Below are 27,955 nucleotides of genomic sequence, written 5' to 3'. Positions count from 1 at the left end.
TTTATGCAAATATGACTTGTTTAACAAAATTTAGCATGATTTGGAGCATAAAATGATAGTAAAAAAACACGAGAATTATAATTTTTTTGTCAAATATATATCTTGGTAAATAACCGTCTCAAAAAAATCGTGGATGACCCGTCCAACGGGACCCCCTCAATTTTGTGGATAAATCAAGAAAATTTATTTGTCAATGCATCCTCATAAGTTTCAATAATTACAAAACAGCCCCAACAATTGTGACAGTCTGACAGACCACTGGCCAACACAAGTCTTTTCCGCACAGAAAATTTAAATAAAATAGTAATATATATAACAGCTGCAACTTTAAGATGTACAGGCAGGTCTTCGAGGAGGCAATTGCTGGTGAGGCGTCCTCTTTTTTAAAAAAAAAAGAAAAAAAAATAAATTTATAATTAAATTAAATTTGATGAATTAATTCAAATAAATATATATATTATTACCTGTAATTTTGGCCTTAATGTCTCTATGTCCACTATCGCTTTTTGGTTGACTCCACCACCTTGCTGATTAGTTGGAAACAAATATATATTTTTTAAATTATATATATATATATATATATATGTATGTATATATATTAATTTTTGGGTTTTTTCCGTTGAAAAAAATATTCATTCAATGTATCGGTAAAAAATACGATTATTTTATTTGTCCAGTTAATGAAACTGATATACGGTAAATTTGCTTTAAATTCACACAATCAAACTTAAGTTTGAGTTGTCAAAAATATTGTGTGTTTGTATTCTCAAATCCCGAAAAATTATTATGCGACCCTAGACTCACATGTTTTTTCTCGCATGAAAATCGATACAAAATATTAAAAATATGATACTAACATATGATATTTGAATGTCAGTTGTTTTATATCATATACTAATATATGATTGTTGAGTGCTCAAACATGTATATCAAGTATTGACATTGATGACACATCTTTCTTTTAGTATAAAATCGGTACAAAATATCGAAAATGTGATGTTAATATATGATATTTTAGTAAATATTATTTCAAATCTGATTCTAATATAATGATTTTTTAGTACCCAAACATGTGTAACAAATGTTGATAGTAATAAAATTGTTTCAACTTAATAATCAAAATTTTATCTTTTGTATCAGATCTAAAATAGTTAATACTCAAATATTATATATCAGTATCACATTTTTAATATTTTGTATCGATTTTCATACGTAAAAAAATATATATGAGTGCAGAGGGTGCAAACGTATATTTTTTTGACAGTAAATGAGCGCAGATTTAATTTTAGTTTGGGAGATTCAAAGCAAATTGACCCAAATTGATACCTTGCATAAAGCCCAATCCGCAGAATCAAAAAAGGCACGTTCAGGGTCCTACATTCATAAATTTTAAGTAATCAATAAATTATAATAGTAAACATAAATATTAATACATATTTTAAAAATAAACTAATTACCTTCGAGATTAGTGGTTTCTTCTTCGGCATCAAGCCTCCATACTTTTTATCCATTGAAGAAGTCTATAATTAAAATTTAAAAATAAAAACCAAATTTTTAAATGAGAAAAACGATTGTGATACCATCTCACAAGTTAATTTTGTAATATTAATTTTTCGACCAGATTCAACTCATGAAAAAATATTACATTTTATATAAAAAAAAAAACTACTTTCCTGATAAGTATAGATCAGATCGATTCATGTCATCTCTTTGAATCGTATATTATTTTTTTGAGAAAAATAAGCCAATCACAAAGAAATATCGACATATATATGGGATTAGTTGACAGCCCAACCACCAGTAAAGTTTACAAATCCCATGCAATTAGGGGACTGTGCAGACAACCTTAACTACAATTATAAGTTTATAATGGAGTTTCTAATCAGGATTGAGTGGCTAATTAGCCTTGTTAATTAGGTTTAAACCTTAATCCTATCCAAAAATACATTGGACCACGGGTTTGGGCGGTGTCATCTCTATTTTTAAAAATATACATCTGATATTTTAATTTTTGGTTTTTCCTCTCAAAATTATTCGAACTCAGCGTACAAAAGTTAGAAATGAATGAGTATATATAAAAATACTTATATACAATACCTATTTATTATAAATAAATTCTATTCTTTAGTAAGAATTTTGGTTTGCAATGAAGTTCTCCAATTAATTACCTTAATATTATGTCAAAATTTTAAATAAAATTAATATAATAAAGTATTTAAAAAACTATATATATAGTTTTGATATGCTCCACTAACCGTGCTCACTTTTGTCTTTGTCAATGAGATGATGCTCATCTATTTCTTTTTAAAAATGCAATATATATATATATATATATATAGACAAAAACTTGTGTGAAACGGTCTCACATGCTGAGAGTGTTATTTTTTATGCTGAATATTGGTAGGGTTGACCCGTGATAAAGATTTGTGAGATCTCTCACAAAAAAATCTACTCATATATATATATATATATATATATATATATATATATAAAAGGAGAAAGAAATTATCTCAGTAATCTAATATGAATATATACATATATAATGTGAAAACATATATTTGAATATGGAATGGTATACGATTTCATTATCAAGATATTAATATTATAATCATCACACGATAGATATATATACAATTACTTGTAATTCGATTGTATTTTTAATAAACTTGATTTTAATTATATGGGCAAAAATATCATGTCCAAAATAAAATATTAGTACCTGAGATATACGTACAAGAAACAATATTACCTCATGTTCTTGGGAAGAAGCTGCTGACTCTTCGCTTCTACTGTAGCCAGCCATATCAATATCCTGTAACGTTACCCAAATCAATACACACACACACACACACATATATATATATAGATATATATCGATATATAGATAGTGCGAGTTCTGTGTTTTGAGATAAATATGAACATAAGAATGAAGAGAGATGTGGAATTTTGCCAATAAAAAGAAATAAAGATTGAAGCAGAGGAGATGCAGGGAAATGGTTCGAGGGATGGAGCAAATATACGGCCAAAGGCCAATTTTGTAGAAAGAAACATCAGACAATGGAAATAATCCAAATTTAAAATTAAAAAATAAATAAATAAATGAATAAATTTCCAAGAAAATATACAGAGAATCCCCATTACCTTGAAGCGGAGGAGAATAGAGAAAACAAGCAAAGAGATGGAAACAAATAGAATTAAAAAGAGTGATATATACATACATATATCAGACGGTCATATAAGGCTATAAGGGAAGTTGAGTAACATGGTGATTCAAGAATATAAAATTATTATATATAATTTTGACACGTTGTCTATTTATCATGTCTACCTCCGTACTCATCGATGAGATATCATTCGGGTGTAAAATTTGGATATACTTCGACACATCCAATAAATACATGAAATCTAATTTGTTGGCACGGTGTGGGTGAACAGCATATCATATATATATGTGTGTGTGTGTCTATAGGTATAAAATAATATTGCTAGCTAAAGATGAATTAGACGACTTAGGACTTTATTGGAGTATAATTAAGATTAATATTAGCTAAGCTTGTTAAGACATCAACATCATTTGGTCACTATTTCAAATAATTAAGCTAATTAATCTTTCATGGCACCGACACCTATTTGCCAAGTGCATGTTTATATATGTTATTTTACGTTGCACAGTCTGAAAAAAAAATGACAATATGCTTTAACAAAAAAACACAGAGAAAATGATTTATCTGTGAAATTGGGTTCAAGATAACAGAGTGACAACGCACTCGACAATACGAATGAACTTGATCGGTCCAATCCCTTTTCGCCACTGTAAACTTCCAGAAAACTAGATTAATTGAGCAATAAATTTCACAATTATATTATTAATAATGAAATGGCCGCATTTTACAACTCGACAATTAATGTATAGCCTTTTTCTGATAAATTTAATGAAACCTGTTAAATTTTTTATTCCTTTAATATATGATATCAATGGGGATAAGTTTTAAGTCAATTATGTTATATGAACGTTGCCCAATGGCTAAGAAGAAGTGAAAATGACACCATAGTGTGACAATTAGCCTTCAAACCAAGATATATATATATATTTAGGGAAAATCCATAAACTCATCATGTTAAATTATTGAGAATTTGATTGAAAATTTAAGCAGAATCGTATCTGAAACCATAATATTGAATTATTTAGAACGTGTCTTCATCTTCCACATCTACGCTCTCTTTTCTTTGAGAAAATCATTTGGTTTTCTCTTTTAACTATTTTCTTAACGAATGAGAGAAAAAACCCATATATAGATGATGTATATTATTATCTTATGATATTTATGATTTATCACATCATAAAATTAGAAATTATACTAATGTTTCTACACATTAAAAGCCTACAACCTACTAGACAGATTAAAGCCCAATAACTCGAAACATTAGTTGATCATTTTACTTTGGGCTTAACTTCATAAACAACGCATAACACATAATTATTCACATATAAGCTCGTATAAATAAAATTGATCTGACAATCTCCCACTTGATCTATATGTGTAACCTTAATTATGTTTGTGAAAATAACCTTGTTAGGATCGATTGGGTGAGTGAAAGTGTTTAGAAGGTGAGTTGAATAAACAATTTACGATTTTCAAATCTTTTCGATGTAGGTGAATCAGTTTAGTGATAAACTGAATTCGATAATATTGTTGTCCATGTCGATCATTTAACGTTAAAGTGTGAAAATAAACTGAAAGACATGTTGAATACTTGAGAAATAAAGAACACAAATATTTATGAATGTTCGGAGACTTCAAATGCTCATACGCCACCCCTTCTATCTCAAAGATAGGATTTTCACTAAAAAACTTTAATTAATTACAGAAGCTTTAATAACCCACTTCAGTTTGGACTTAAACGCTGACAAACTGAAATTGTTAGTATCTTTAAAATTTTATCAGTACGCAATTGATATATTTTTCTAAGCACAACTGATCTAAAAAGATCGAATATAGTAACAATAAGTGCTTGTGCTAGTGCTCGAAATATAGCCTGAAAGCTATGAATATATCTGATAAAGCGTGAGCTTTTTGTAATTGAGAATGATTTGCTTGTTCTTGTTCTTGTTCTTGCTAACTTGGTAATTGTCACTCTTTTCTTCTCAGCCGATCTTCTCGGCTATTTATAGGCTTTGCTCCCAACGGTAATATTGAATGCGTTTAAATGTCATATATCTGTTGATTTGTCCTGAGTAGACACGTCATCATTTTTCTGACAATCGTACACCGTGGTATTCTGATATGCGGTGCTCCTACTACAAGTTGCAGTCTGCTCTTGTACAAATTGTCAGTTGTTGGCTACGCTCTTTAACTGATGACGTGTCAAGCTGATTTATCAATTGACTCTATATCCGATTCGATGAACTGACTGTGTAACTGATCAATCTTAACTAATAGTTCAGTTTGCAATACACAGTTTAGTTGCCTTCGATTGACAATCGGACAACTTTAATTCAATTCATTTCAGTTCAGTTGAGTTGATCAGTTCTGTAATCTTCAAACGCTTAATTTGTCAAACTCCGAAATTCTGATTCCAACAAATCTTGTAAGCTCAAAAATGTTGTCATTCCTAAATGTATCTATAATCAATATGATCCATCAATCACATCAACACATGATCAAAGCAGTATTCACTACATTAAAGATAAATAGACCCATAAATTGTTATATATGTCAACACAACTGAATGCCATTGATTATGAAGTGAATGTGTAGTATGAAAATTTGATGCAATGTGATCATAACGTGTCTATTTCCGACGGGTCTTCCTTAAACCTTATTGATACCAAACTCTAAATAATCAGAGTGTGATTTAACTTGAAATTTATATCTGCAGAAAATAAATTTACATAATTGTAACTGAAAATGTCTACAACTAAAAGCATTTAAATAACAAGCTGCTACTAAAACTGAATTTTATCAATTGACATAACATTCATAAGAACAGTGTGCTCATGAAACTGTTTGGATGACAGTCCCTTAGTAAGCAGATCTGAAACCATTGAGTTTGTGCCGATATGCTCAATAGAAAACTTGCCACTCCGAATTCTTTCTTTAACAACCAGTAACTTGATGTCAATATGTTCTGACTTCGTCGAGCTCCTGTTGTTATTGGAATAAATAAATTATTATTTATCGTCACAATATATTCTTAGTTGCTTTCAATGCCATCAACAATGCGCATTCTTGCGACAAAATTTTGCATCCATATTCCATGACTGGATGCTTCATAGAACACTACAAACTCAGCTGTCATGGTAGAAGAGGCTATAAAAGACTATTTAGCACTCTTCCGTGAAATGACACCTCCGGCAAAGATATAGATGTATCCCGAAATAGATTTCATACTATCTTGACATCTAGTAAAATCGGAGTCAGTATACCCAATAATCTCAAACTGATCCAACCTCAAATATATGAGCATGTAATCTTTTGTTCTATTATGTAGGTACCATAAAACTCTCTTTTCTGCTTTCTGATGTTCCACTCCTGGATTACTTAGATATCTTCCCAACATTAATGTCACATATGCAATATTTGGACATGTAACATGAGCATACATTAGACTCCATGTTGCAGATGCATGGGATCTTTTGCATTTCATTCTCATCAAAATCATTCTTGGGACATTATTTGAGACTAAATTTTTCTCCCTTAGCCATATGGGTACACGTTGGTTTACAACCTTGCATCTCATATCGCTTAAGAACTTTTTTGATATAGTCTTTTTGAGATAATCCAAAAATATCTCGGAGAGTGATACCGATGTATCTGGATACCCAATACGAAAGATGCATCACCAAGATCTTTCATCTCAAAATTCTTAGCTAGAATTGGTGTCTCGCAACAACTCTATATTGTTGCTAGCAAGTAGGATGTCATCAACATATAAAACCATAAAAATATGTTTACTCTCACTGAACTTATGGCAACCATCGACCAAATTCATCGAAAAACTAAACGAGATCATCACTTGATGAAATTTGAAATATGGTTGTCGAGATGTCTGCTTGAATCCATAAATGAATTTATTTAATTTTCAATTCATATTATTTGTGTCTTTGGATACAAAATTTTCTGACTGCACCATATAAATCATTTAATCAATGTCACCATTTAGAAATGCAGTCTTTACATCAATATGATACAGCTCAAGGTGGAAATGCGCTACCAAAGCTATTATTATCCTTAAAGAGTCTTTCGAAGAAATCGGAGAGAAAGTCTATTTATAATCAATGTCTTCTCTCTATATAAAGTCTTTGACAATAAGACGAGACTTATATCTTTCCACGTTGCCTTTCAAATCCATATTAATTTAAATATATATTTTCAACAAATAGGTTTCGCAGTTTTAAGGCAATGTGACAAGATCTTATACGTCATTGTCCTTGATGTATTTTATTTCCTTATTCATGTCATAATTCTATTTTTGGGAGTTAGAACTTTCCATGGCCGATGGAAGTTGACAGGATCATCCTTCTTAATTCTAATAGTCTGCCTAATGTTCTTGAAGAAATACAATGTGATCATCTGTCATTGAATTTATTTGCTCTCTAGTGGATCTCTCAATAACATAGGTTCTGGAGGTGCTTGAGTTTGTTCATATGGAATGAGAGGATCTCCAATATTGTCTTTTTGTATCGTGTCTTGTTCAAGGTGAGGAATACAATCAGGATCAATGCCCAAGACACCTATGAGAATATTTACATATTTCTCTTCAAAGACAATATCCATAATTGTATTTACCCCACAAACTCAACATCATCAAAGAACCAGACATTTTCCAACTAAAAAATCGACTTACTTGTGGGATCATAAAACTTGTACAAGTAGATATTTCAGAGTATCCAGAAAAATAACAATTGACCGTCCTTGAATCTTGTTTCTTTTCATCAGGCTTGTAAGGCCCTGCTTCAGCTGGACATTTCCAAATGTCCAAATGCTTAAGACTATGTTTTTTTGCATTGTCCAAAGTTCATAAGGGGTTTTGGTCGCTGCCTTAGTTAGAACTCTGTTAAGGATATATGTTGCAGTCTTTTCTAAAGTGATTATGGTAATCTAGAACTGACTAAACATACTCTTTATCATGTCCTTAAGCGTTCTGTTTTGTCTTTCAACAACATCATTCATAGTGGACGAACCCGACATGGTGTACTGTGGGACGATACCTTATTTCTCTAGGAATCTAAGGTCCAAGATGTTGCTCACATGAATCTTCATATCTACCATAATATTCACCACCACAGTCAGATCTAACATTTTTACTCTTTAAGACAAGTTGATTTTCAACTTCAGCTTTATAACTTTTGACTATATCTAATGACTGTGTCTTTTAATGCACGAGACCAAAGAAGTCATGTCCTGAAAAATCGTATGTGCGCGTTATAAAATAGTGTTGATCATTCTAAGAATCCAAAAATATCAGTATGTATAAGTTCTAAGACACTCGAACTCCTGTTGGTTTCAAATCTCATTTTGTTGGTTTGTATTTCTTTTATACAACTAACACAATTATTAAAATATGTGTAATATAAAAGTTCGAAAATTTTGTCTGACACAAGTCTCTTTGTTCTCTTTTCAAATATATGACACAACCTTTTGTGCAATAACGCAATTGAATTCTCACTAGTTAATTTCCTTTTAATACATCTACTTGTTTGCGGTAATTCATTAAATAAAGAAAATTACAAAGTAATATGTTTGACATAAAATTAATGTTTTTAATATAAAACTATTATATTTGATCCCAAAAATAATATTTTTTTATGTCAAATAAAGCATATATGTATTATAAAATAACTTTTTTTTATCATAAAAAATAATATATTTAGCATAAAAATCAATATTTTGACTCAAAAAATAAAAATTTTTGTCAAATAAGCATATATTAGAAATAATAATTTTTCATAAAACTAACGCTTTTGACAAAAAAATACTTTAGCACAAAACTAATGATTTAGACCCAAAAAGTAATGTCTTTTATATCAAATAAGCATATATTACAATGTAATATTTTTGACATAAAAACTAATACTTTTAACATAACAAATAATATTTTTTACAAAAAAAAATAATACTTTATATGTCAAATAAGAATACGTTAGAAATAATACATTTGACATAAAAAATATTATATACGCTCGTCTTCGTTCCAACAATAAGAGTTTCCATTGCATCAAATTCCCCGTTACTACTTGAGTTTCTCGGCCATGCGTTTGTACGTCAGCAGATTGTTTCTATATATATCTTCCTTCTTAACAGAATTAAATATTTCCAGAGCCTTAAATGGGCTTTTTTTTATACTTTATGACAGCAGCAGCATGTTTAGACAGAACAGAACTCATAGCATGAAAAAGTTAACTCTAACCATTAATATTTCAAGCAAGAACTTTTGCGTGATGTACAATTGAATGTAATTTGTGAACTAAACTTTCCTAGGCCGTCGGACAAAAGCTTAGTAGAGGTAAAATGAAACTATTGGGTGAAGATTAGAAGAGCATTTCAATTCAATTAACAAGATAACTAACTATTAACTTATACTTGATATACCCCCCTCAAGATGTACTATAAATATTTTTGATAGACATCTTGGATAATAAATTTGAAAGAGTAGTAGATGGTAGGGGCTTTGTAAACAATGTCGGCAAGTTGTGAGTTGGAACGAATTGGCAGCAGCTTGATGGAACCATCTAATACTTTCCCGCGAATAAAGTGACAATCAATTTCGATGTGTTTGGTTCTTTCGTGAAAGACTTGATTAGTGGCAAGATGGATTGCTGATCGGTTATCGCAGAACATAGTCGCGGGGGAGGGCGAAGATATCTGCAAGTCACGTAATAATTGAGTGAGCCAAATAATCTCACTGGTGGTGCTGGCTAAGGCTCGGTATTCGGCTTCGGTGGAGGATCTGGAGATGGTGGCTTGTTTCTTTGCTTTCCAATAGATAAGAGCGTCACCAAGGAAGACACAGTAGCTTGTTACGGACTTCCGTGTATCAGGACAAGAAGCCCAGTCAGCGTCGAAGAATGCGCATAGTTGTGTGGATGAAGAGGCGGAGAAAAAGATGCCTTGGCCAGGGGCTGATTTGAGGTAGCGTAAAATGTGTTGCACAGCCCGTAGATGAGGTGTACGAGGCTTAGACACATATTGACTAAGTTTGTGTACCGCAAATGTAATGTCTGGACGTGATAATGTGAGATAAAGAAGGCGTCCAATGAGACGGCGATATTGGGATATATCTTCCAGCAGCTCACCATCAGTGGTGTTTAGATGAATGTGTGTTTCCATTGGGGCTGAATCCGGCTTACTTGCTAGAAAGCCGGTATCCTCTAATAGTTTTAGAGTGTCTTGTCTTTGTGAAAGACATATATCGTGGTGTGATCGTGCTATTTCAAGACCAAGAAAGTATTTAACTGGCCCTAAGTCTTTGAGCTTAAATTGTCCTTGAAGAAATGTTTTGAAAGACTGTAAAAGTTGTGGAGATGGCCCTGCAATGATGATATCATCCACGTACACAAGCAAGGCAATGAAGGATGAACCTGCTCATTTAGTAAACAGCGTATGATCCGATTGAGATTGGACAAATCCGGAGTTAAGTAAAGCTTGGGAAAACTTGGTATACCACTGCCGAGAAGCTTGACGAAGACCATAGATTGATTTATGAAGTTTGCACACAAGTTTTGGGGACGAAGGACTGTGTGCAACTTGTTTAGTGTATCCATGGGGTAAATCCATGTATACTTCCTCCGATAGATCACCATTGAGAAAGGCATTGTTCACGTCCAATCGAACAAGATTCCAATTTTGACTGGCCGCAAGTGCTAACAAAACTTTGACAGTTGCTAATTTGGCTACGAGCGAGAAAGTTTCAAAGAAGTCTACTCCTTCCTGTTGGGTGAAGCCTGTGGCTACCAATTGAGTCTTGTGTCTTTCCACTAGACCATTTGAGGAATATTTGATCTTGTAAACCCATCGACATCCGATGGAATGCTTTCCAGTTGGTAATGGAACAATAGACCATGTATGGTTAGCTTCCATAGCATCGAGCTCATCCCTCATTGCTTTCTGCCACTGAGGAAGATTGACGGCTTGATGAAAAAATTGTGGTTCAAACTGGGATGATACATTTAGCACCAGCTGGCGATATGGAGGAGATAGCGAGTCATAGGATTTATAAGAACTCAAAGGATATGAGGAGTCAGAGTGTGAATAAGTGTTTAATTTCAGTAAGTTGCAATGATAATCACGGAGGTATAATGGAGGTTGTGTATGTCGGGATGATGATCGATGAGGTACTCTCACTGGCTGTTCAGGAGGTTGAATATGTGAAGAAGAATCAGTGCTGGAAGTGCTGGAATCAGGTACGTGTGGAACTTCAACTGATGTTGGGATGGCTGTGTCAATGTTTGGTGGGTTCAATGGTAATGGCAAAACCATGCTGGGAAATGGATCAATGTTGACTGTTGGAGTAATTGACAGAAATGGAAATGTGTCTTCATGAAATATAACATCCCTGGACACAAAGATTTATTGTCTCTTGATATCAAGTAGCTTGTACCCTTTAATACCTGGAGGGTAACCCTAAAAAGACACAAGCACGAGCTCGGGGTGACAGTTTGTCACGATGAGCAGCAAGAGTGGAAGCAAATGCGAGGCAACCAAAATTACGCAATGACGAATAGTCAAAAGATTGCTGGTATAAAAGTTCATAAGGTGACTTACTTTGACTTGTGGGAGAAGGGATCCGATTGATCAGGTAAGTGGCTGTCAATATACACTCTCCCCAGAGTTTATCAGGTACATGGGATTGAAAGAACAGGGCTCGAGCAACATTAAGCAGATGCTGATGCTTCCTTTCTACAACCGAGTTTTGTTATGGTGTTTGCACACATGAGAACTGATGTACAATGCCTTTTTCAAGGAATAATTCTGTGAATGCAAGCTCTTTTGCATTATCAGTGCGGAAGGCTTTGATCTTCTTAAGGAACTGAGTTTCAACCATAATGAAAAATTTTGACACAAATTTATATGCATCGGATTTGTGTTGTAGTAGAAAAACCCATGTAAATCGGGTACAATCATCCACCAAAGTTAAGAAATACCGTTGATTATTTTGTGTTGAAACATGGTATGGTCCCCATACATCGCAATGCACGAGATCGAAAGACGAATCAGACATGTGATTGTGAGCTATGAACGCTAGTCTTCTCTATTTAGCTAACGGACAAATAAGGCAAGGTTTATTCTTATCAAGACTGTGTGTGCTGTACTGTAAGCGATCCTTTAAGGTATCCATGACTCTAACAGATGGATGTCCGAGGCGGCTGTGCCATGTTTCCACTGATATATGATTGATTGTAGCTTGCTGAAGACTTGACCTTGTATCCAGTACATAGAGTCCTTCTATTTTCTTACCCTTGCCAATCGTCTTCCTAGTCGTTGCCTCCTGAATGATGAATGAATCATGATAAAAACTGATCATGGACTTGGTGGTAGTTAGAAGAGAACTGATAGATAAGAGGTTGAATTTGAAGTCCGGTATAAACATAACATCCTCAAGAATTAAGGAATCACCAAGTGTAATGTTGCCACTGAACTTAACTTCAATTATTGTGTGGTTAGGCAGAGTGACTGTGGAGCCAATAACCGATTGGAGTGAAGTAAACAGATGTGCACTGGAGTGTCTGGATGCTCCAGAGTCAACTATCCAATACGAAGAAGAAGACAATGCATTCGAAGTATGTGTAGATAGACAAATACCTGTAGTATGAGCATGACAAGAGTCATTGGCATGAGCACTGTTCTTGTCCAACGAAGAGAGATGTTGATCGAATAACATCTTTAACTGGTTCAATTGAGTGTTGTTGAAACTTTTAAAGAGATTCTGAGATGAGCTATCATTGTCCTTAGTATCATCGGAGGAGTCACATGGTCCAGAGACTTGATTTGCAGTGATCATATTTGGTAGAGGAATGAGGTTTCCTCTAGACTTAAATCTTGGAGGATACCCATGTATTTTGTAACAAGTGTCCACTGTATGCCCATTGACATTACACTTAGTACAGAAAGGTCTTTCTCTGTGAAATCTTGGTGGCCCCCGTACATGAGCTTGCCTTTGTGACTGATCATTCTTTAGTGCAAATGCCATGTGTCCTGGAGAGGGTTGGGAAGGAAATTGTGATCCAATGGTTCTTTGACGTTCTTCTTGAACCACCAACGAGAAAACCCGATTGATAGGGAGAAGTGGATCGAGTAGCAAAACTTGACTTCGGATTTGAGCAAAAGAATCATTGAGGCCCATGAGAAATGTCATAATGTAGTCCATCTGATAGTGTGCGTCCATTTTCTTAACTCCCTCACAAATGCATCGACCACAGCTACACATTGGGCGGAAATTATTCAATTCTTCCCAAAGAGCTTTAAGCTTCGTGAATTAGATACTTGCAGATTGTTGTTCTTGACGCAAATTGATCAAGTCGCGCCTGAGTTGAAAAATTCTGGGACCGTTGCTTTGTTGAAAACGTTCTTGGAGATCAGCCCAGATGTTAGCTGCAGATTCAGAGAAAAGCACGCTTGCAGAGATTTCTTTGGAAACAGAATTCAGGATCCAAGAAATTACAATGTTATTGTTTCGAGTCCAAAAATTCAGGAGGTTTGAATCTGCCTCCGATGGTTTGACAATCGTTCCATCGACAAAACCGAACTTGTTCTTGACGGAAAGTGCTATTTTCATGGATCTGCTCCAGGATGAATAGTTGTCTCCCGTGAGTGATTGTGAGACCAGCACGAGATCGGGATTATCTGAGTGATGCAGGAAGTATGGACTCATGGGATCGTCAATGGCGGACTGACCAATTGAGCGTGAAGACTCGGACTGATTTCCAGGAGCCATAGATCACTCAGCGTGAAATTGCCGAAGTAAAAAAAATTAGGGAATCAGCGTAATCAGAAATCAATGCGCCGATGGTAGCGCCGACGTCGACCGAGAAACTTTGTGCGAAAGGTTTAGCTTTGATACCATATTGGGTGAAGATTAGAAGAGCATTTCAATTCATTCTCATTGAGTGTATCGAAATAAAATGCGAGAGTCTTATCTGTTATACACGATGGCTTGTTCACTAATATGCTAACTGATGATGCCCCGAGATATCCCGGGTCATAGATAAACCCTGGGACTTCCCGGGTCATGGATAATATCCATGGTTAGTGCCCGGGTCAGGAGAATAAAGGTTCTGACCATACCAATAAATTAATTGGATGGATTGGCACCCGAGTCATGAAGTTACCCAGGATAACGAGAGGATGGCTGGAAGAACCCACGGAAGGGCCGGTCAATCAGAGGCCAGGCCACGAGAGCACCCGAAACATAACCTCCCTGAGAAGTTATACACTTATGTTCTTATAAGGAATCCCGAGGAATACCTCACCCTGACCACTTCGATATGAGTGAAGTATTTAATGTCGCCGATAAACAGTGTTTATAGCCGATTTATCTTTGACATTATTACAAGTGGCCAATAAATCAAGTGGCCTGGATGTGACAAGTGTGCGATTTGACATGTCAGAACAATAGGGTATAATCAGCCACCCTATTATAATTAATGCTCTCACACGAAAAACAAGGTCATCATTGTATCCTCTACTATAAATATCAGGTTCTTTACTTGCATTTACTATCTTTCAGATATTAATTCACATTTAATACTCTCATTTACTACACACCAATCATCACAGCCATCACTTGGCTACATTGGTTTTATTGCTTGAGTACCCTGCTGACTTAAGCATCGGAGTGGCCACGCCGGACTCCCCTCCGGCGCCCATTCACGTGGTTATTTTCTTGTTCACAGATCCTTCAAGGAGCTCGAGAAGTTACAATCCAAGTCCAGCGTCTAACTCATATTTCCTTCAATATCTTGATAGTTTACCCGGCAGAGTTCCTAACCCGACTCGTCCGTTTCGCCTGGGTTACATCATTGGCGCCGTCTGTGAGAAATTCTGAGTTCTAAGACGTTGATATGGCTCCTACCAGAAGAACAGCAAATCAAGACACTTCCCGAGTTCAGGGAGAAAACAACACTCGTATCTCTGGTGCTGGTGGTCCTCCCCCTAATGGTCCTCAGCCTACCATTCATTTAACCCCCGAGGAGTTACAGAAGATTATAACTGATGCTGTTAAGATGGCCACGGCAAAGAAGGCCACTTCTCACCATGCCAGTCATCCCGAGCAACAACGTGAACATCCGCGAAGGGAAGAGAGAAGGGAAGAGGAGGGGGAATCAAGTGCGGGTTCTAAGTCTCCCACTGTTGCGGAAGAATTGGAAGAATTGAGGAAAAAAGTGAAAGTGTTAGAGGGGCATGTTGGTTCTAAAGGCAGCGCTCCAGTTGCAAAAGGTTGCCCATTTTCTGACATCATTGTTTGGGAACCATTACCCGGGCATTTCAAGTCGGCAAAAATCAAGGACTACGATGGGAGTTCTGACCCCGAAGAGCACCTCGCTCGTTTCGAAAACATGGCTATGTTGCATTGTTATGAGGACAAAATTAAATGCAAAGTGTTTCTAACCACTCTGATTGACTCGGCTCAAAGGTGGTTCGAGGGTTTAGCTCCTCAGAGTATTCTTTCTTTCGAAGATTTGCAGAAGGTGTTCTTACATCAGTTCAGCAGTAACAAGAAATATAAAAGAACCGCCTTTAGCCTATTCGAGGTAAAGCAGCGCCCGGAGGAAACTCTAAGAGCTTATATCAAAAGATTCAACCGAGTAGCCTTAGACGTGCCTGCTTGCGCGCCCGAGACGAAAAATACTGCTTTCACGCAAGGATTGCTAGAAGGGGATTTCTTCCGCTCCCTCACCAAAAAACTGCCCGGAGATTTCGAAGATCTTTTGTCCCGGGCAGAAAAGTACATCAATATGGAAGAAGCCCATCACCAGAAGAGAGAAGCATTGAAGAGAGCAAGGGGAGACCGGGCTGTCAGGCCTGAGGAAAGAAGTAACAAGAGGAATGGTTCCGGGCATCTTTCTCATGTTCCCCTGAGAAATGCCCGGGGTATGGAGGTTCAAGAATGCAGCTCGGATGTGGCCCCACTCCCTAATCTCACAGTCCGGCCGGTCCGATCAGAGAAGGTCGGATATTGCACCCTACATAAAGAGTGCTCCCACAACACGAATGAATGCCGATCCCTAAGGAAGGGATTTAAGAAGCACACTGAGCCGGAATCTCGCCCTACTCGGGAGGAGCCCAGGTCGCCGCCTTGGGTATCGCGACGACCTGGACCGAATGTTCCTAGGAGATCGATTGACATCCCAAGTGGAAGCAGGAGAACATAAGGGAATTCTCGGGAAGAAAAAAGCAAACAAGTGGAACGAAAAGACATTCCCCCTATCCGGGGAGTGATCAAAATGATTTCGGGAGGATCTACTGATGGTGATTCCAACCGAGCCAGGAAAGCAAGGGGTAGAAGAGTGTGCTTAGAAGTTGATGGGAGGGATCGAAGTGAGCCGGTTATTAGTTTTGGTCCGGAAGACCTCAGAGGAGTCAGTCTACCTCATAATGATGCTCTGGTCATTCAGGCCCGGGTCGCTAATTATGACGTGTTGAGCGTTTTTGTGGATAATGGGAGTTCTGTTAATGTTATTTTCAAGGAAGTCCTGGTCCAGATGGATTTACATGAATATCCGCTGGAAGTAGTTGCGACTGCTCTGTTCGGCTTTGCCGATCATGCTGTATACCCTGAAGGGGAAATCACTCTACCCCTAACACTTGGAAGTGGAGATTTGAGGAAGACAGTTATGACAGTTTTCACCATAGTAGATGCCCCATCTTCGTATAACGTAATCCTTGGAAGGCCAGCTATGAACGAGATTAGAGCTGTAGCCTGCACTTATCACCAGAAGATCAAGTTCCCGATACGAGGGCAGGTGGGAGAGGTTAAGGGAGACCAACCCTCCTCCCGAAAATGCTATGGTGAAACAATCCGAGTAGATCAGAAAAGGACGAGAAGGGAGGACAGGGGAAAGAAAGTGGCTCAGGGAGCAAAGGAGGTAGAAGGGAATGAAGTAAATTTTGTTGCAGAGGACGAGCAAGAGGTGGTCGAAATAAAACCAGGAAAAATTATTCGAGTGGCCCGAGACCTGGAAGACTCCACCCGGGTAAAACTCCTAGCCTGTTTAAGAGCTAATATCTCTATTTTTGCATGGTCCCAACAGGAACTTGTGGGAATATCACCCAAAGTAGCCGAGCACAAATTAAACATCATCCCTGGATCCCGACCTATAAAACAGAAGAAAAGGCACTTCGGGCCCGAAAAAGACAAAATCATAGAAGAGCATGTGAAGGAAATGTTGGGAGCCGGCCATATCAGGGAAGTCCAATTTCCCACATGGCTCTCTAATGTGGTCCTTGTTCCTAAAGCCACAGGGAAGTGGAGGATGTGTGTAGATTTCCGGGATCTGAACAAAGCTTGCCCGAAGGATTGTTACCCACTTCCTCGAATCGATCAGTTGGTGGATTCAACTTCCGGATTTGAGTTACTAAGTTTCATGGATGCATATCAGGGTTATCACCAAATCCCCATGGCCCGAGAAGATCAAGATAAGGCCAGCTTCATCACTTCTGGGGGCACATTTTGCTATGTGGTCATGTCATTTGGATTAAAGAATGCCGGGGCCACATACCAACGCCTAATGAGTCAAGTCTTCCAAAAGCAGATAGGCAGGAATATCGAGGTATATGTGGATGATATCTTGATTAAGACTCGAGAAATGTCTTGTTTTATTGATGATTTGACAGAGACTTTTGCCACGTTGGGAAAGTATGAGATTAAGCTCAACCCGGCCAAATGTGTGTTCGGGGTCAAGAGTGGAAAGTTTCTGGGTTTCATGGTTACAGACAGAGGAATTGAAGTCAACCCGAAAAAGATAAAAGCTGTGATTGACATGCCCTCCCCTCAATATACTCGGGAAGTACAGAAATTAACCGGGAGGATTGCTGCTTTGTCCCGATTCATCTCTCGATCTGCTCACCGGAGCTATCCTTTTTTTCAAGTCCTCAGAAAGGCCCAGAGGTTTGGTTGGAATGAAGGGTGCGAACAGGCTTTCCAAGACTTGAAAAAACACTTATCCGAGTTACCTATTCTGGTAAAGCCGGAGTCGGGGGAAAAGCTGTGGATTTATTTGTCTGCCACTGAACATGCTGTCAGTTCTGTTCTCATCAAGAAAGAAGGGACAGATCAGAGGCCCGTGTATTATGTTAGTCACGCCCTCCGAGGAGCAGAGTTGAAGTATAGTGAAGTGGAAAAAATAGCTCTAACCCTGGTAATGACTGCCTGAAAATTGAGGCCATACTTTTTGTCTCATCCGATAGTGGTCCTCACCAATTCTCCACTCGGAAGAATAATGACATATTCGGAAGTCTCAGGAAGAATGGTCAAATGGACAATAGAGCTGGGGGAATACGACATGAGTATCAACCGCGGGCCGCTATCAAAGCTCGGGCTCTGACAGACTTCTTGATAGAAATGATCCAACCGACAGAGGAGGAAGTATGGAGAGTCTTCGTTGATGGCGCTTCAAATCTATCCGGATGCGGAGTTGGAGTGGTCATAGTCGCCCCATTCGGAGAAAAGATAAAATTGGCCCTGAGAATCGATTCCCGGATTACAAATAACGAAGCTGAATATGAAGCTGTTTTGTCAGGATTACAAGTCGCCCAAGAAGTTGGAGCCTCCCGAGTAATTATTTACTCTGATTCTCAGTTAGTGGCACAACAAATTAAGGGTGCTTACGAGGCCAAAGATGAAAAAATGCTCAAATACTTGAAACTCATAACAGCCCGAGCTGCCACTTTTACCGACTGGAGCATTGAACAAATCCCCCGGGAAGAGAATGGGGAAGCTGATAGTCTGGCCAAGTTAGCCGCTTCTATGTCCGAAGTAAGTACCCGGGAAATCATATGTTTTACCCGATTGGTACTATCTGTTGATGAGGCATCACCTACCCAAATAACTTCATGGATGACTCCCCTGATTGAATACATAGTCCATGCCAAGCTTCCGATTGACCGAGTTCAGGCTTTAAAGATAAAGAAGCAAGCACCCAGGTTCACTCTATTGAACAACACTCTTTACAGGCGATCATACTTGGGTCCTCTATTGAAATGTGTCTCAGAAAGTGAAGTAGAGTACATCCTCCGAGAAATTCATGAAGGATGCCGTGGAGAACACTTGGGAGGGATGGCCCTGTCTCGGAAAGCCATATTAGCAGGATTTTGGTGGCCCCGGATGTATCAAGATGCCGCCAGACTAGTCCAAAAATGCCAGGGTTGCCAACACCATTCCAATTTTCACCATCGCCCAACTGCAAGTATGCAACCAATCTCCGCCTCATGCCCTTTTGATCAATGGGGTCTAGATATAGTGGGCCTCTTCCCCATGGCCCAGGCATAAAAAAGATTTCTTCTAGTGGCTATTGATTATTTCTCCAAGTGGGTGGAAGCTGAGCCATTAGCCAGGATTACCGAAGACGAAGTTATGAAATTTCTTTGGAAAAGCATTGTTTGCAGATATGACATCCCTGGGAAACTAATTTCCGACAATGGAAGACAATTTCAGGGAAAAAAGATCACCTCCTGGTGTCATGAAATGAAGATTATTTAATCATTCACCTCAGTAGCCTACCCTCAGGCTAATGGCCAGACGGAAGTAACTAACAGGATCCTCGTGCAAGCACTGAAGGCCCGGCTCCATGGGAAAGGAAAAGATTGGGTGGAGGAATTGCCAAGTGTCTTATGGGCTTACCGAACTACTCCTCGATCATCTACTCGGGAAACACCCTATAGCCTTGTCTATGGTTCAGAAGCAGTCCTGCCAGTGGAGATCGGGCAATCTTCTATTCGGATAGAATCCTACCCGAATCACAATGATCAGTCCCGGGCCATTGAACTTGATCTGGTTGAAGAAAGGCGAGACAAAGCTAGCATTCGAATGGAAGCTTATCGTAGCCGGGTAATAAAATCCTATAATAAGAATGTTCGGGCGCGAAACTTTCAGATAGGGGATTTGGTCATGAAAAAGGTGAAACCGGTGGGCGATGTAGGGAAATTGGAAGCAAAATGGGAAGGACCCTTCAAAATAATTCAAAGAGTCAGTTCTGGTGCAGCTTATTATCTTGAAGATTCTCTGGGACAAACTCTCAAGAGGCCATGGAATGCTTTTCATTTAAAGAGATATTATGTGTAGAAAATACTTGTATCTACTGATTTCTACATCAAATAAAAAGATTGTTCGAGAAAGCGTTCAAATATTTCAAAGCCCAGGGACCCGTACCCCGGCCCGGTGGACCCGTACCCCGGTTATACTTTCAAGTCCAGGGACCCGTACCCTGGCCCGGTGGACCCGTACCCCGGTTATACTTTCAAGTCCAGGGACCCGTACCCTGGCCCGGTGGACCCGTACCCCGGTTATACTTTCGAGTCCAGGGACCTACACCCTGGCCCAGGAACCCGTACCCCGGTTATCTGCCAAGTCCAGAAACCCGTACCCTGGTCGCCTATCGATCTTAGTAAAGATTAATGTTGTATCGGTCCCGCAGGTTTTTGTTTTGGAAAAAGAAAATTATCGGTTAATGATTGATGAAATTCAGAGTTAATACAAAGTTTGAGATAATGCGGGGAATATCGGGGAAGCCGTTATCAAATGCGATGAAGAGATCTCATTAACAAAGAAGATATTTACAAAGTGCCCGGAACCCAGGAGTAAAAAAAAAAACTGGGTTTATTTGGGATCCTGCTCCTTGTTCTGCTCCTCCTCCTCGTCTGGGAGAGAGGCTGCTGCCTTCTCTAAATCTGGAAAATCTTCCCGGTCAGCTGGAACCAAACCCGCCTCCTCGAATTGTTTCAGGCACTTGTTGAAGTCCTGTTCAAAGTACGGGAAGGCCTTCTTAGCCAACATCAGCTTAAACTCAGGAGATTTTAAAAAGTTGGTCATCTGCTCCTCCTGAGCAGTCTTAAGAAAGGATACGGCAGCCTGGAGACCATCAGCTCGAGCACGGGAGGACTCGGCTTCCTCCCTTAACGCTTGTGTCTCTACTCGGGCCACTGCCAGCTCCGCCCGTATCAGATCCATTTGTTGCTCCCAGACAGCCCTCTCCCGAGCCAACACATGCTCGTGAAGATCGCTCAAACGGCCCACCTCCTCTCGGAGTTTAGCATGCGTCTCCTGGGCCGAGGTAGCCCGAGCATTGACCCCTTTAGCTACGTTAGCTACTCACTCGTAAGAATGTACGAGCATCTGCAGGCCCTGAAAATATTGTAAAATATTGTTGAAACTTGGGGATAAAGCTACAAAGCTTACAAAAAAAAAGAGAGAGAAAGAAGGGGAGAGAAAAGAAAAAAGGGGGGGAGTTACAATTTCCTGAACTTACAGAAAAAACCCGAGACGTTCCTTCGCACAGAAGCATGTTGGGATGGAGTCTCTGAAGGTGTGCCACCTCTTCAGGACGAAGAAGGCCCCGGATCATTTTAAGAAGATCCGCGCTGATATCTTCCCCAAAAATGTTGGGGATAACCCAAGGCCTTCCCCCAGAGGGCCCGGTAGAAGAACCTGTCATAGGAGGAGACCGGACGACCTCCTCGACTTCATCCTCTACTACCACCACCGGCTCCTGGATGGCCTTCCTCTTTCGCTGATTAAGAGGAGCTGGATCCTCTTCGGTAGCTGGGACGGTGGATTCTTCCTGGGGAAGAATGGGTTCCTCCCGAACCATTATTTCTGTTTCGTCCCCCTGTCCTTCAGTTTCCCGGGCTTCAGCCAACGCTCGGGCTTGGCGTTCTTCCTCCTCTTGAGTTTCCCGAGCTTTTTTCTCAGCCCGGGCTTTCTTTTGTTCGGCCTTTCTCTTGGCCGCGGCCTCCTGGAAACTCGCCCTGGTCATGTCCTCGGCTGCATTACAAAAACAGCATGTCAGATGACCAAGCATGTGAAGGATACATAAAGGAAAATAATGGTAAGATAATACTTTACCAGCCTGCGACCCGGGGTGAGTGAACTCATCTATTATGTGGTCCACGGGGTCTTCAAGCCGGGACCCAATCCCATAATGAATCAAGTTGCTCAAGAAAGAAAGCATGATAGCCTGGGGGAGGGGTATCTGGGTGATCGTTCGGTCCGGGAATTTTGATGTCATAAGTAGAAGGGATGGAGCCCAAAGATTTCAACTCCTCTATACTACCCGGGCGAAGGGTAGAAGTCACAGTGAAAAACCACGGGGGACCTGTGGCCTTCTCTTTTCCCTTGCCCTGGGTACCAGCAGGCCGAGAAGAAGAAGCTTTGGATTTTTTAAGGGGTCGAGAATGGGGAACGGGAATGCCTACTGGAAGGCGAACGGAGGTCTCAGAAGGGGTCGGGGAGTTATCCTCCGATCGGCCCCTGACATTTTTTTCGGACGTGGAAGATTTGGAGTTTGACATAATGAAAAGGGTAAATGAGGAAAGGAGACTTACTAGGAAGAAATGGAGATGGTGACCGGTTGTCGATGAACGGAAAGATCGCCGGAATAACACCCGCGTGACGGAAAAGCTCGAGAGAAGAATTTGGCAGAGCTTCGCTACAAGGGAATTTGCAAGTGAATTTTGAAAACCAGTCATATACTATATATAGGGGAAGAGGGTGATCTATACCGTTGATCTAAAGCAGATCGAACGGACCAGATCAGCTTTGGAAATTGAGCGGCATCATTGGGCGGGATATTTGAAAAGACGTGTGCACAAATCGAGGAACCATAATCATTCACTTGCTCGGAATACGGACAGTTCCTGACAGCTTGTTAGAGGGGGACGCGTCGTTCTGACATCGCATTAAATGATCAGGGAAGGCTAAGCCCCGTCATATTATCCTAAACCCGGGTGGTGCGAAGCCCCAGCATATTATCCTAAGCTCGGGTGGTGCAATGCCCTGTATTATCCTAAGCCCGGGTGGTACGAAGCCCCGGCATATTATCCTAAGCCCGGGTGGTGCGAAGCCCCGGCATATTATCCTAAGCCCGGGTGGTGCGAAGCCCCGGCGTATTATCCTAAGCCCGGGTGGTGCGAAGCCCCGGCGTATTATCCTAAGCCCGGGTGGTGCGAAGCCCCGGCGTATTATCCTAAGCCCGGGTGGTACGAAGCCCCGGCATATTATCCTAAGCCCGGATGGTACGAAGCCCCAGCGTATTATCTTAAGCGCGGGTGGTACGAGGACCCAGCGATCAATTAATAGCTTATGGTTTTCTTGTTTATTGATTATTAATCTATGCCGGCTTGTTCACAAAAGATATAAAGTAGCAAGATACGTTAAATTTTTCATTAGGGAAATGGTCGGCGTCGTATTACAGCTATTCTAAAAGATACATAATCTTGCCATTCATTCATCCAATCAGTCAACTCTTGAAAGTAGAGATTGGTGAAGGACTCGGCGGTTGAAATCTTGTTCAAATGATGCCACTCCTTCCACAGCATAGCATGCAACAGAGCTTGGTCGGTGGCTAGGTTTGCAGTTCGAGCTATTTGAAGCTCTCGCCTATATTTCCTCGCCACTGCTCTCTGTGCATGAGTAAGAGCCAGGCCATTCTGGTAAGCGATGGTAATATTTTGGATCTTGTACCAAGTGGACATAACCTTTACTTCGATATACTCTTCGACAGTCCTTTTTAGATTCTCCACGTAAGGACGTAGCTCGGCTGGTATTTGGCTATGTGCACCAATGGAAGAGACTGTACTGCTGCAGGCACTGGAATCACTTGAGCTCGACATGATGAACTAATACTCATTTCATCCATATCGTCTTATTTATAGGAAGGTGACATTTAATATTGAAGAAGGTAAAGAGGTCCTAGGCAGTCGAAGCGCCTTCCTATTTACCCAAAAGGAAAGTTGATCACCACCATTGAATGAATACATAAACGGTCAGGATGAGTCTTGAAAATAGAGCAGAGTAGATGAAAAGACGTACACGAATATCTAGGTGTTATAACCTCGGAATATGAAACGATGTTCGTCGACATAAATAAGCATGCATCATAATAATCTTTATGGATTGCCCGGTTACACTAACCAACGAAGCATATTAGCCCGGGAAACGCAAGGTCCCGGCACTATCTACAGGCTCGAATAATGTGAGACCCCGGTATATTCTTATAAGCCCGGATGATACGAAGACCCGACATTTGATTTCGAGACCAGGATACTATTGTTTATTGGTTATTTGTACCTATTTGTGTGCAGGAGATAAAGAAACATAAGACACGATAATTAATAATTTTTTATTATTAAAGAAAGATTTGGCGAACTGTTACATTATTCATTATTGAAGATACATAAATTTGTCATTCAGTTAGCCGGTCGGTCAATTCATGAATCCGAAGATTGATGAAGGACTCAGCAGTTAAGATCTTTTCCAATTGATGCCATTCTTTCTACAGCATCATGTGTAACAGAACCTGGTCGGTAGCCAGATCTGTAACTCTATCCACTTCAAATTCTCGGGTGTACTTCCTTGCTCTTGCTCTTTGTGCTCGAGTAGGAGCCAAACCGTTCCGGTAGGTATCATTCAGGTCTTGAATCTTGTACCAGGTAGACATGACCTTCACCCAGATTAATTCTTCAATCGTCTTCTTCAATTCCTCCAGATGAGGACGCATTGCGTTGGTTACTAAGACGTGTGTGCTGCTGCAATTAGTGGAGTCACTTGAAGACATGTTGAACTGATATTCACCTTTCATTTCTATCCTCTTATTTATAGGCACATGACATTTAATGGATGCACCTCGTAAATAGTATCAGGTAGACGAGAGGACATTCATGGTTATCGAAGCATCATTCTTATCCATCTCGAAATATGGAACGTTTTTCGGCAGGAATTTAATATTGATACATGCGTCATTATGATTCTACATCATAGCCCGGGAGGTTTGAGGCCCCGGCATCTTATAGCCCGGGAGGTTTGAGGTCCCGGCATCTTATCTTAAAAACCGGGGAAATTTGAGGCCCCGGTATCTTATTTTATAGCACGAGGAATTTCAGCTCCCGGCATCTCAGTTAGGGAGATTTATTTTATTCAGTTCCTAATACAAATACAATATCTGGTAAAACTGAAATTCTCGACAGAATTAGAAATGGACAAGCATTTTTATTCCGGAAAGGGTGCTGGGAAAGTAACGGAGATATAAAACAAAAATAACTTTTATTCAGAAAAAAAAATTCTTGCGGACTACATCATAATATGCTTCCTCTACAAACATCATCCACAGGGTCATCCAGCCCTTTACTTTTCCAGTAGACGTTTTGAGAAGCTGTCGGATTTGACGATGTCCGTCAGAATTTTCCTTTCCTTGTAGAGCATCAGCTCGTAGACATAATCGTCCTTGAAGAGATCAGCTGTCTCAGAAACGTGCAGCCGTTCCCGATACTCCTTCAGCTTTACCACCAGTCTAGGAGTATTAGCTTCCCCAGTCTCGTAGAGAAACTTCAATCTCTGAAGCTTTTCCCAGTAGTGGATAATTTTATGGAAGACTTCATCCTCCAGTGCCAGCTTTCGTTTCTCCCGGGCTGTTTTCATGAATCTTCCGCCATATCAGGAGTCTTGGAGCCGCTTGCACCTGCCATTGTATTCTTTAGAAGATAAGTGTGTTGGTGTCATTGAACAAAGGAAGGGTTGTTATATATGTAGGAGAGTGAAGCCAATCCACACCATTAATCCATAATGGACCCAACGGCTCAGATCTCCATCGGAAATAGTGCAAAGATATTCATACAGGCGAGAAGATATTCGAAAAGACAGGTCCATGAATCAATGAGTCATAATGATTCATTTTCTTGGAAAAAGAAGAGTCTCTGACAAATCCTACGGCCTGTGTCAGCTATAATTCACGTGTCCATATACTACGATCAGCCTAAAAAAATAATAATAATAATAAGCGAGTAAGCAAACAATTTTCCTGACCGGGCACACGAGACTAATCGGGACAGCGAGTGGACTCTAGCCCGACTAATTAAGGAATGAGTGATGATGCCCCGAGATATCCCGGGTCATAGATAAACCCTGGGACTTCCCGGGTCATGGATAATATCCATGGTTAGTGCCCGGGTCAGGAGAATAAAAGGTTCTGACCATACCAATAAAGTAATCGGATGGATCGGCACCCGAGTCATGAAATTACCCGGGATAACGAGAGGATGGCTGGAAGAACCCACGGAAGGGCCGGTCAATCAGAGGCCAGGCCACGAGAGCACCCGAAACATAACATCCCTGAGAAGTTATACACTTATGTTCTTATAAGGAATCCCGAGGAATACCTCACCCTGACCACTTCGATATGAGTGAAGTATTTAATGCCGCCGATAAACAGTGTTTATAGCCGATTTATCTCTGACATTATTACAAGTGGCCAATAAATCAAGTGGCCTGGATGTGACAACTGTGCGATTTGATATGTCAGAACAATATGGTATAATCAGCCACCCTATTATAATTAATGCTCTCACACGAAAAACGAGGTCATCATTGTATCCTCTACTATAAATATCAGGTTCTTTACTTGCATTTACTATCTTTCAGATATTAATTCACATTTAATACTCTCATTTACTACACACCAATCATCACAGCCATCACTTGGCTATATTGGTTTTATTGCTTGAGTACCCTGCTGACTTAAGCATCGGAGTGACCACGCCGGACTCCCCTCCGGCGCCCATTCACGTGGTTATTTTCTTGTTCACAGATCCTTCAAGGAGCTCGAGAAGTTACAATCCAAGTCCAGCGTCTAACTCCTATTTCCTTCAATATCTTGATAGTTTACCCGGCAGAGTTTCTAACCCGACTCGTCCGTTTCGCCCGGGTTACATCACTAACTAATATCTAACTGTCAATTAACAAGATAACTAAATATTAACTTATACTTGATAGAAACCAAGGTGCAGCGGTTGTTAGTCTCGTCGCTCAATAATACAACAAAAAGTTCTACAGCTCAGCTGTATCAGAACGAGTAGACGACTGGCATATAAGGTACTCAAAAGGTAAACACTCTTGCACAGGTAGACAATTACAAATGTTTACCTCTGGATTAGCAATATACTCAAAGCAGGTTTTCTTTCGACCTTTGTCTTGTTTAACCTGTTCACGATCTCATTTATATATCCGCTTTCCACTCTCACAACCTGAGCAAGAAAAATATAAACTTACACCTCAAAGCTCAATCAGAAAATGATGGAAAGTTGCAAAAGCTAGAACCTTTCAGTGATTTCAAGAACAAAAAATGCCTGCATGAGTACTCCAGAATGCATAATCACAAAAAAATAATTAAAAGCTCAATCATGCAAATGAAAAATGAATCCAAGCAAAAAGATGTATATTTTAAATTAGTGCTCATTTTCTACTTTCTCAAGAGTTGTTGAAGTTCATCTAAGTTAACACATAAGCATCCCAAGTCGCTAAAAAAAACTTTGTTATATAAAAGCAAAGAGCAATTCATATCAGCTAGCGCAGAGTTGCGAAAAATACAAGTAATAAGCAAACAAGCTTGCAATTAACCTCTTTCGGTGGTTTTAAACTTCTAGTATCAAATACGGTAAACTCTTTTACCATTTTGCAGCTTACCAAATTCGCATTTCATCAAACATATGACATGCATTACATGTTAAGAAAAAATCACAACTCTGAGGGGTTCTGTTGAAAAATGAGAGAATTGTATGCTTCACAAAGGTTCATACCTTAAATCCATAAATGCCACCAACGCAAAAACATCCTAGCGCTTAGGCGGAAAGAGGCGTCCGTGAATAGCCCAACCCAAGCGGAATGGTTTGGTCTCGTGTACGACAAAAACTTGTGTTTGTGAGATGATCTCTTATTTGGATCATCCATGAAAAAATATTACTTTTTATGC

General features: G+C 39.4%; 2 protein-coding genes and 1 long non-coding RNA gene across 4 annotated transcripts; 1 reads left to right on the top strand and 2 right to left on the bottom strand.

Moving 5' to 3' along the window:
* Positions 1 to 157: 157 nt before the first annotated feature.
* LOC142539043 (uncharacterized) lies at positions 158 to 27,885 on the bottom strand. 2 transcript variants are annotated; one of them, XM_075644341.1, is made up of 7 exons: positions 27,783 to 27,885; positions 27,130 to 27,230; positions 2,750 to 2,812; positions 1,458 to 1,520; positions 1,327 to 1,374; positions 465 to 527; positions 158 to 378 (listed from the first exon to the last, which is right to left on the bottom strand). In XM_075644341.1, the coding sequence occupies exons 3-7, from the start codon at positions 2,801 to 2,803 to the stop codon at positions 328 to 330; spliced, it is 279 nt and encodes a 92-aa protein (XP_075500456.1). In that variant the 5' UTR covers positions 2,804 to 2,812; positions 27,130 to 27,230; positions 27,783 to 27,885; the 3' UTR covers positions 158 to 327. The 2 variants fall into 2 exon arrangements, with proteins under 2 accessions (XP_075500456.1, XP_075500455.1); XM_075644340.1 differs by lacking the exons at positions 27,130 to 27,230; positions 27,783 to 27,885 and adding an exon at positions 3,142 to 3,242.
* On the bottom strand, positions 13,477 to 13,935 carry LOC142538526 (uncharacterized). Its single transcript, XM_075643840.1, has one exon. The coding sequence runs from the start codon at positions 13,933 to 13,935 to the stop codon at positions 13,477 to 13,479; it is 459 nt and encodes a 152-aa protein (XP_075499955.1).
* LOC142539044 (uncharacterized) lies at positions 26,979 to 27,358 on the top strand. The gene is made up of 2 exons (XR_012818789.1): positions 26,979 to 27,058; positions 27,090 to 27,358. It is a non-coding gene; the product is annotated as an uncharacterized LOC142539044 (long non-coding RNA).
* Positions 27,886 to 27,955: the final 70 nt, after the last annotated feature.

This window comes from Primulina tabacum, chromosome 3 (assembly GCF_025594145.1).
Source record: "Primulina tabacum isolate GXHZ01 chromosome 3, ASM2559414v2, whole genome shotgun sequence".
Lineage (NCBI taxonomy): Eukaryota > Viridiplantae > Streptophyta > Magnoliopsida > Lamiales > Gesneriaceae > Primulina > Primulina tabacum.
The sequence above is the reverse complement of the archived record's forward strand: the minus strand, read 5'-3'. Positions and strand labels throughout refer to the sequence as shown.

Excerpts from the sequence above, each read along its gene's own strand:
- LOC142538526 (XM_075643840.1), bottom strand. The coding sequence starts at position 13,935 with ATGGCTCCTGGAAATCAGTCCGAGTCTTCACGCTCAATTGGTCAGTCC.
- LOC142539043 (XM_075644340.1), bottom strand. The coding sequence starts at position 3,216 with ATGTATATATCACTCTTTTTAATTCTATTTGTTTCCATCTCTTTGCTT. Across the intron at positions 2,813-3,141 it reads CTATTCTCCTCCGCTTCAAG|GATATTGATATGGCTGGCTA; the intron begins GTAATGGGGATT and ends GTAACGTTACAG. Across the intron at positions 528-1,326 it reads CGGATTGGGCTTTATGCAAG|CAAGGTGGTGGAGTCAACCA; the intron begins GTATCAATTTGG and ends CCAACTAATCAG.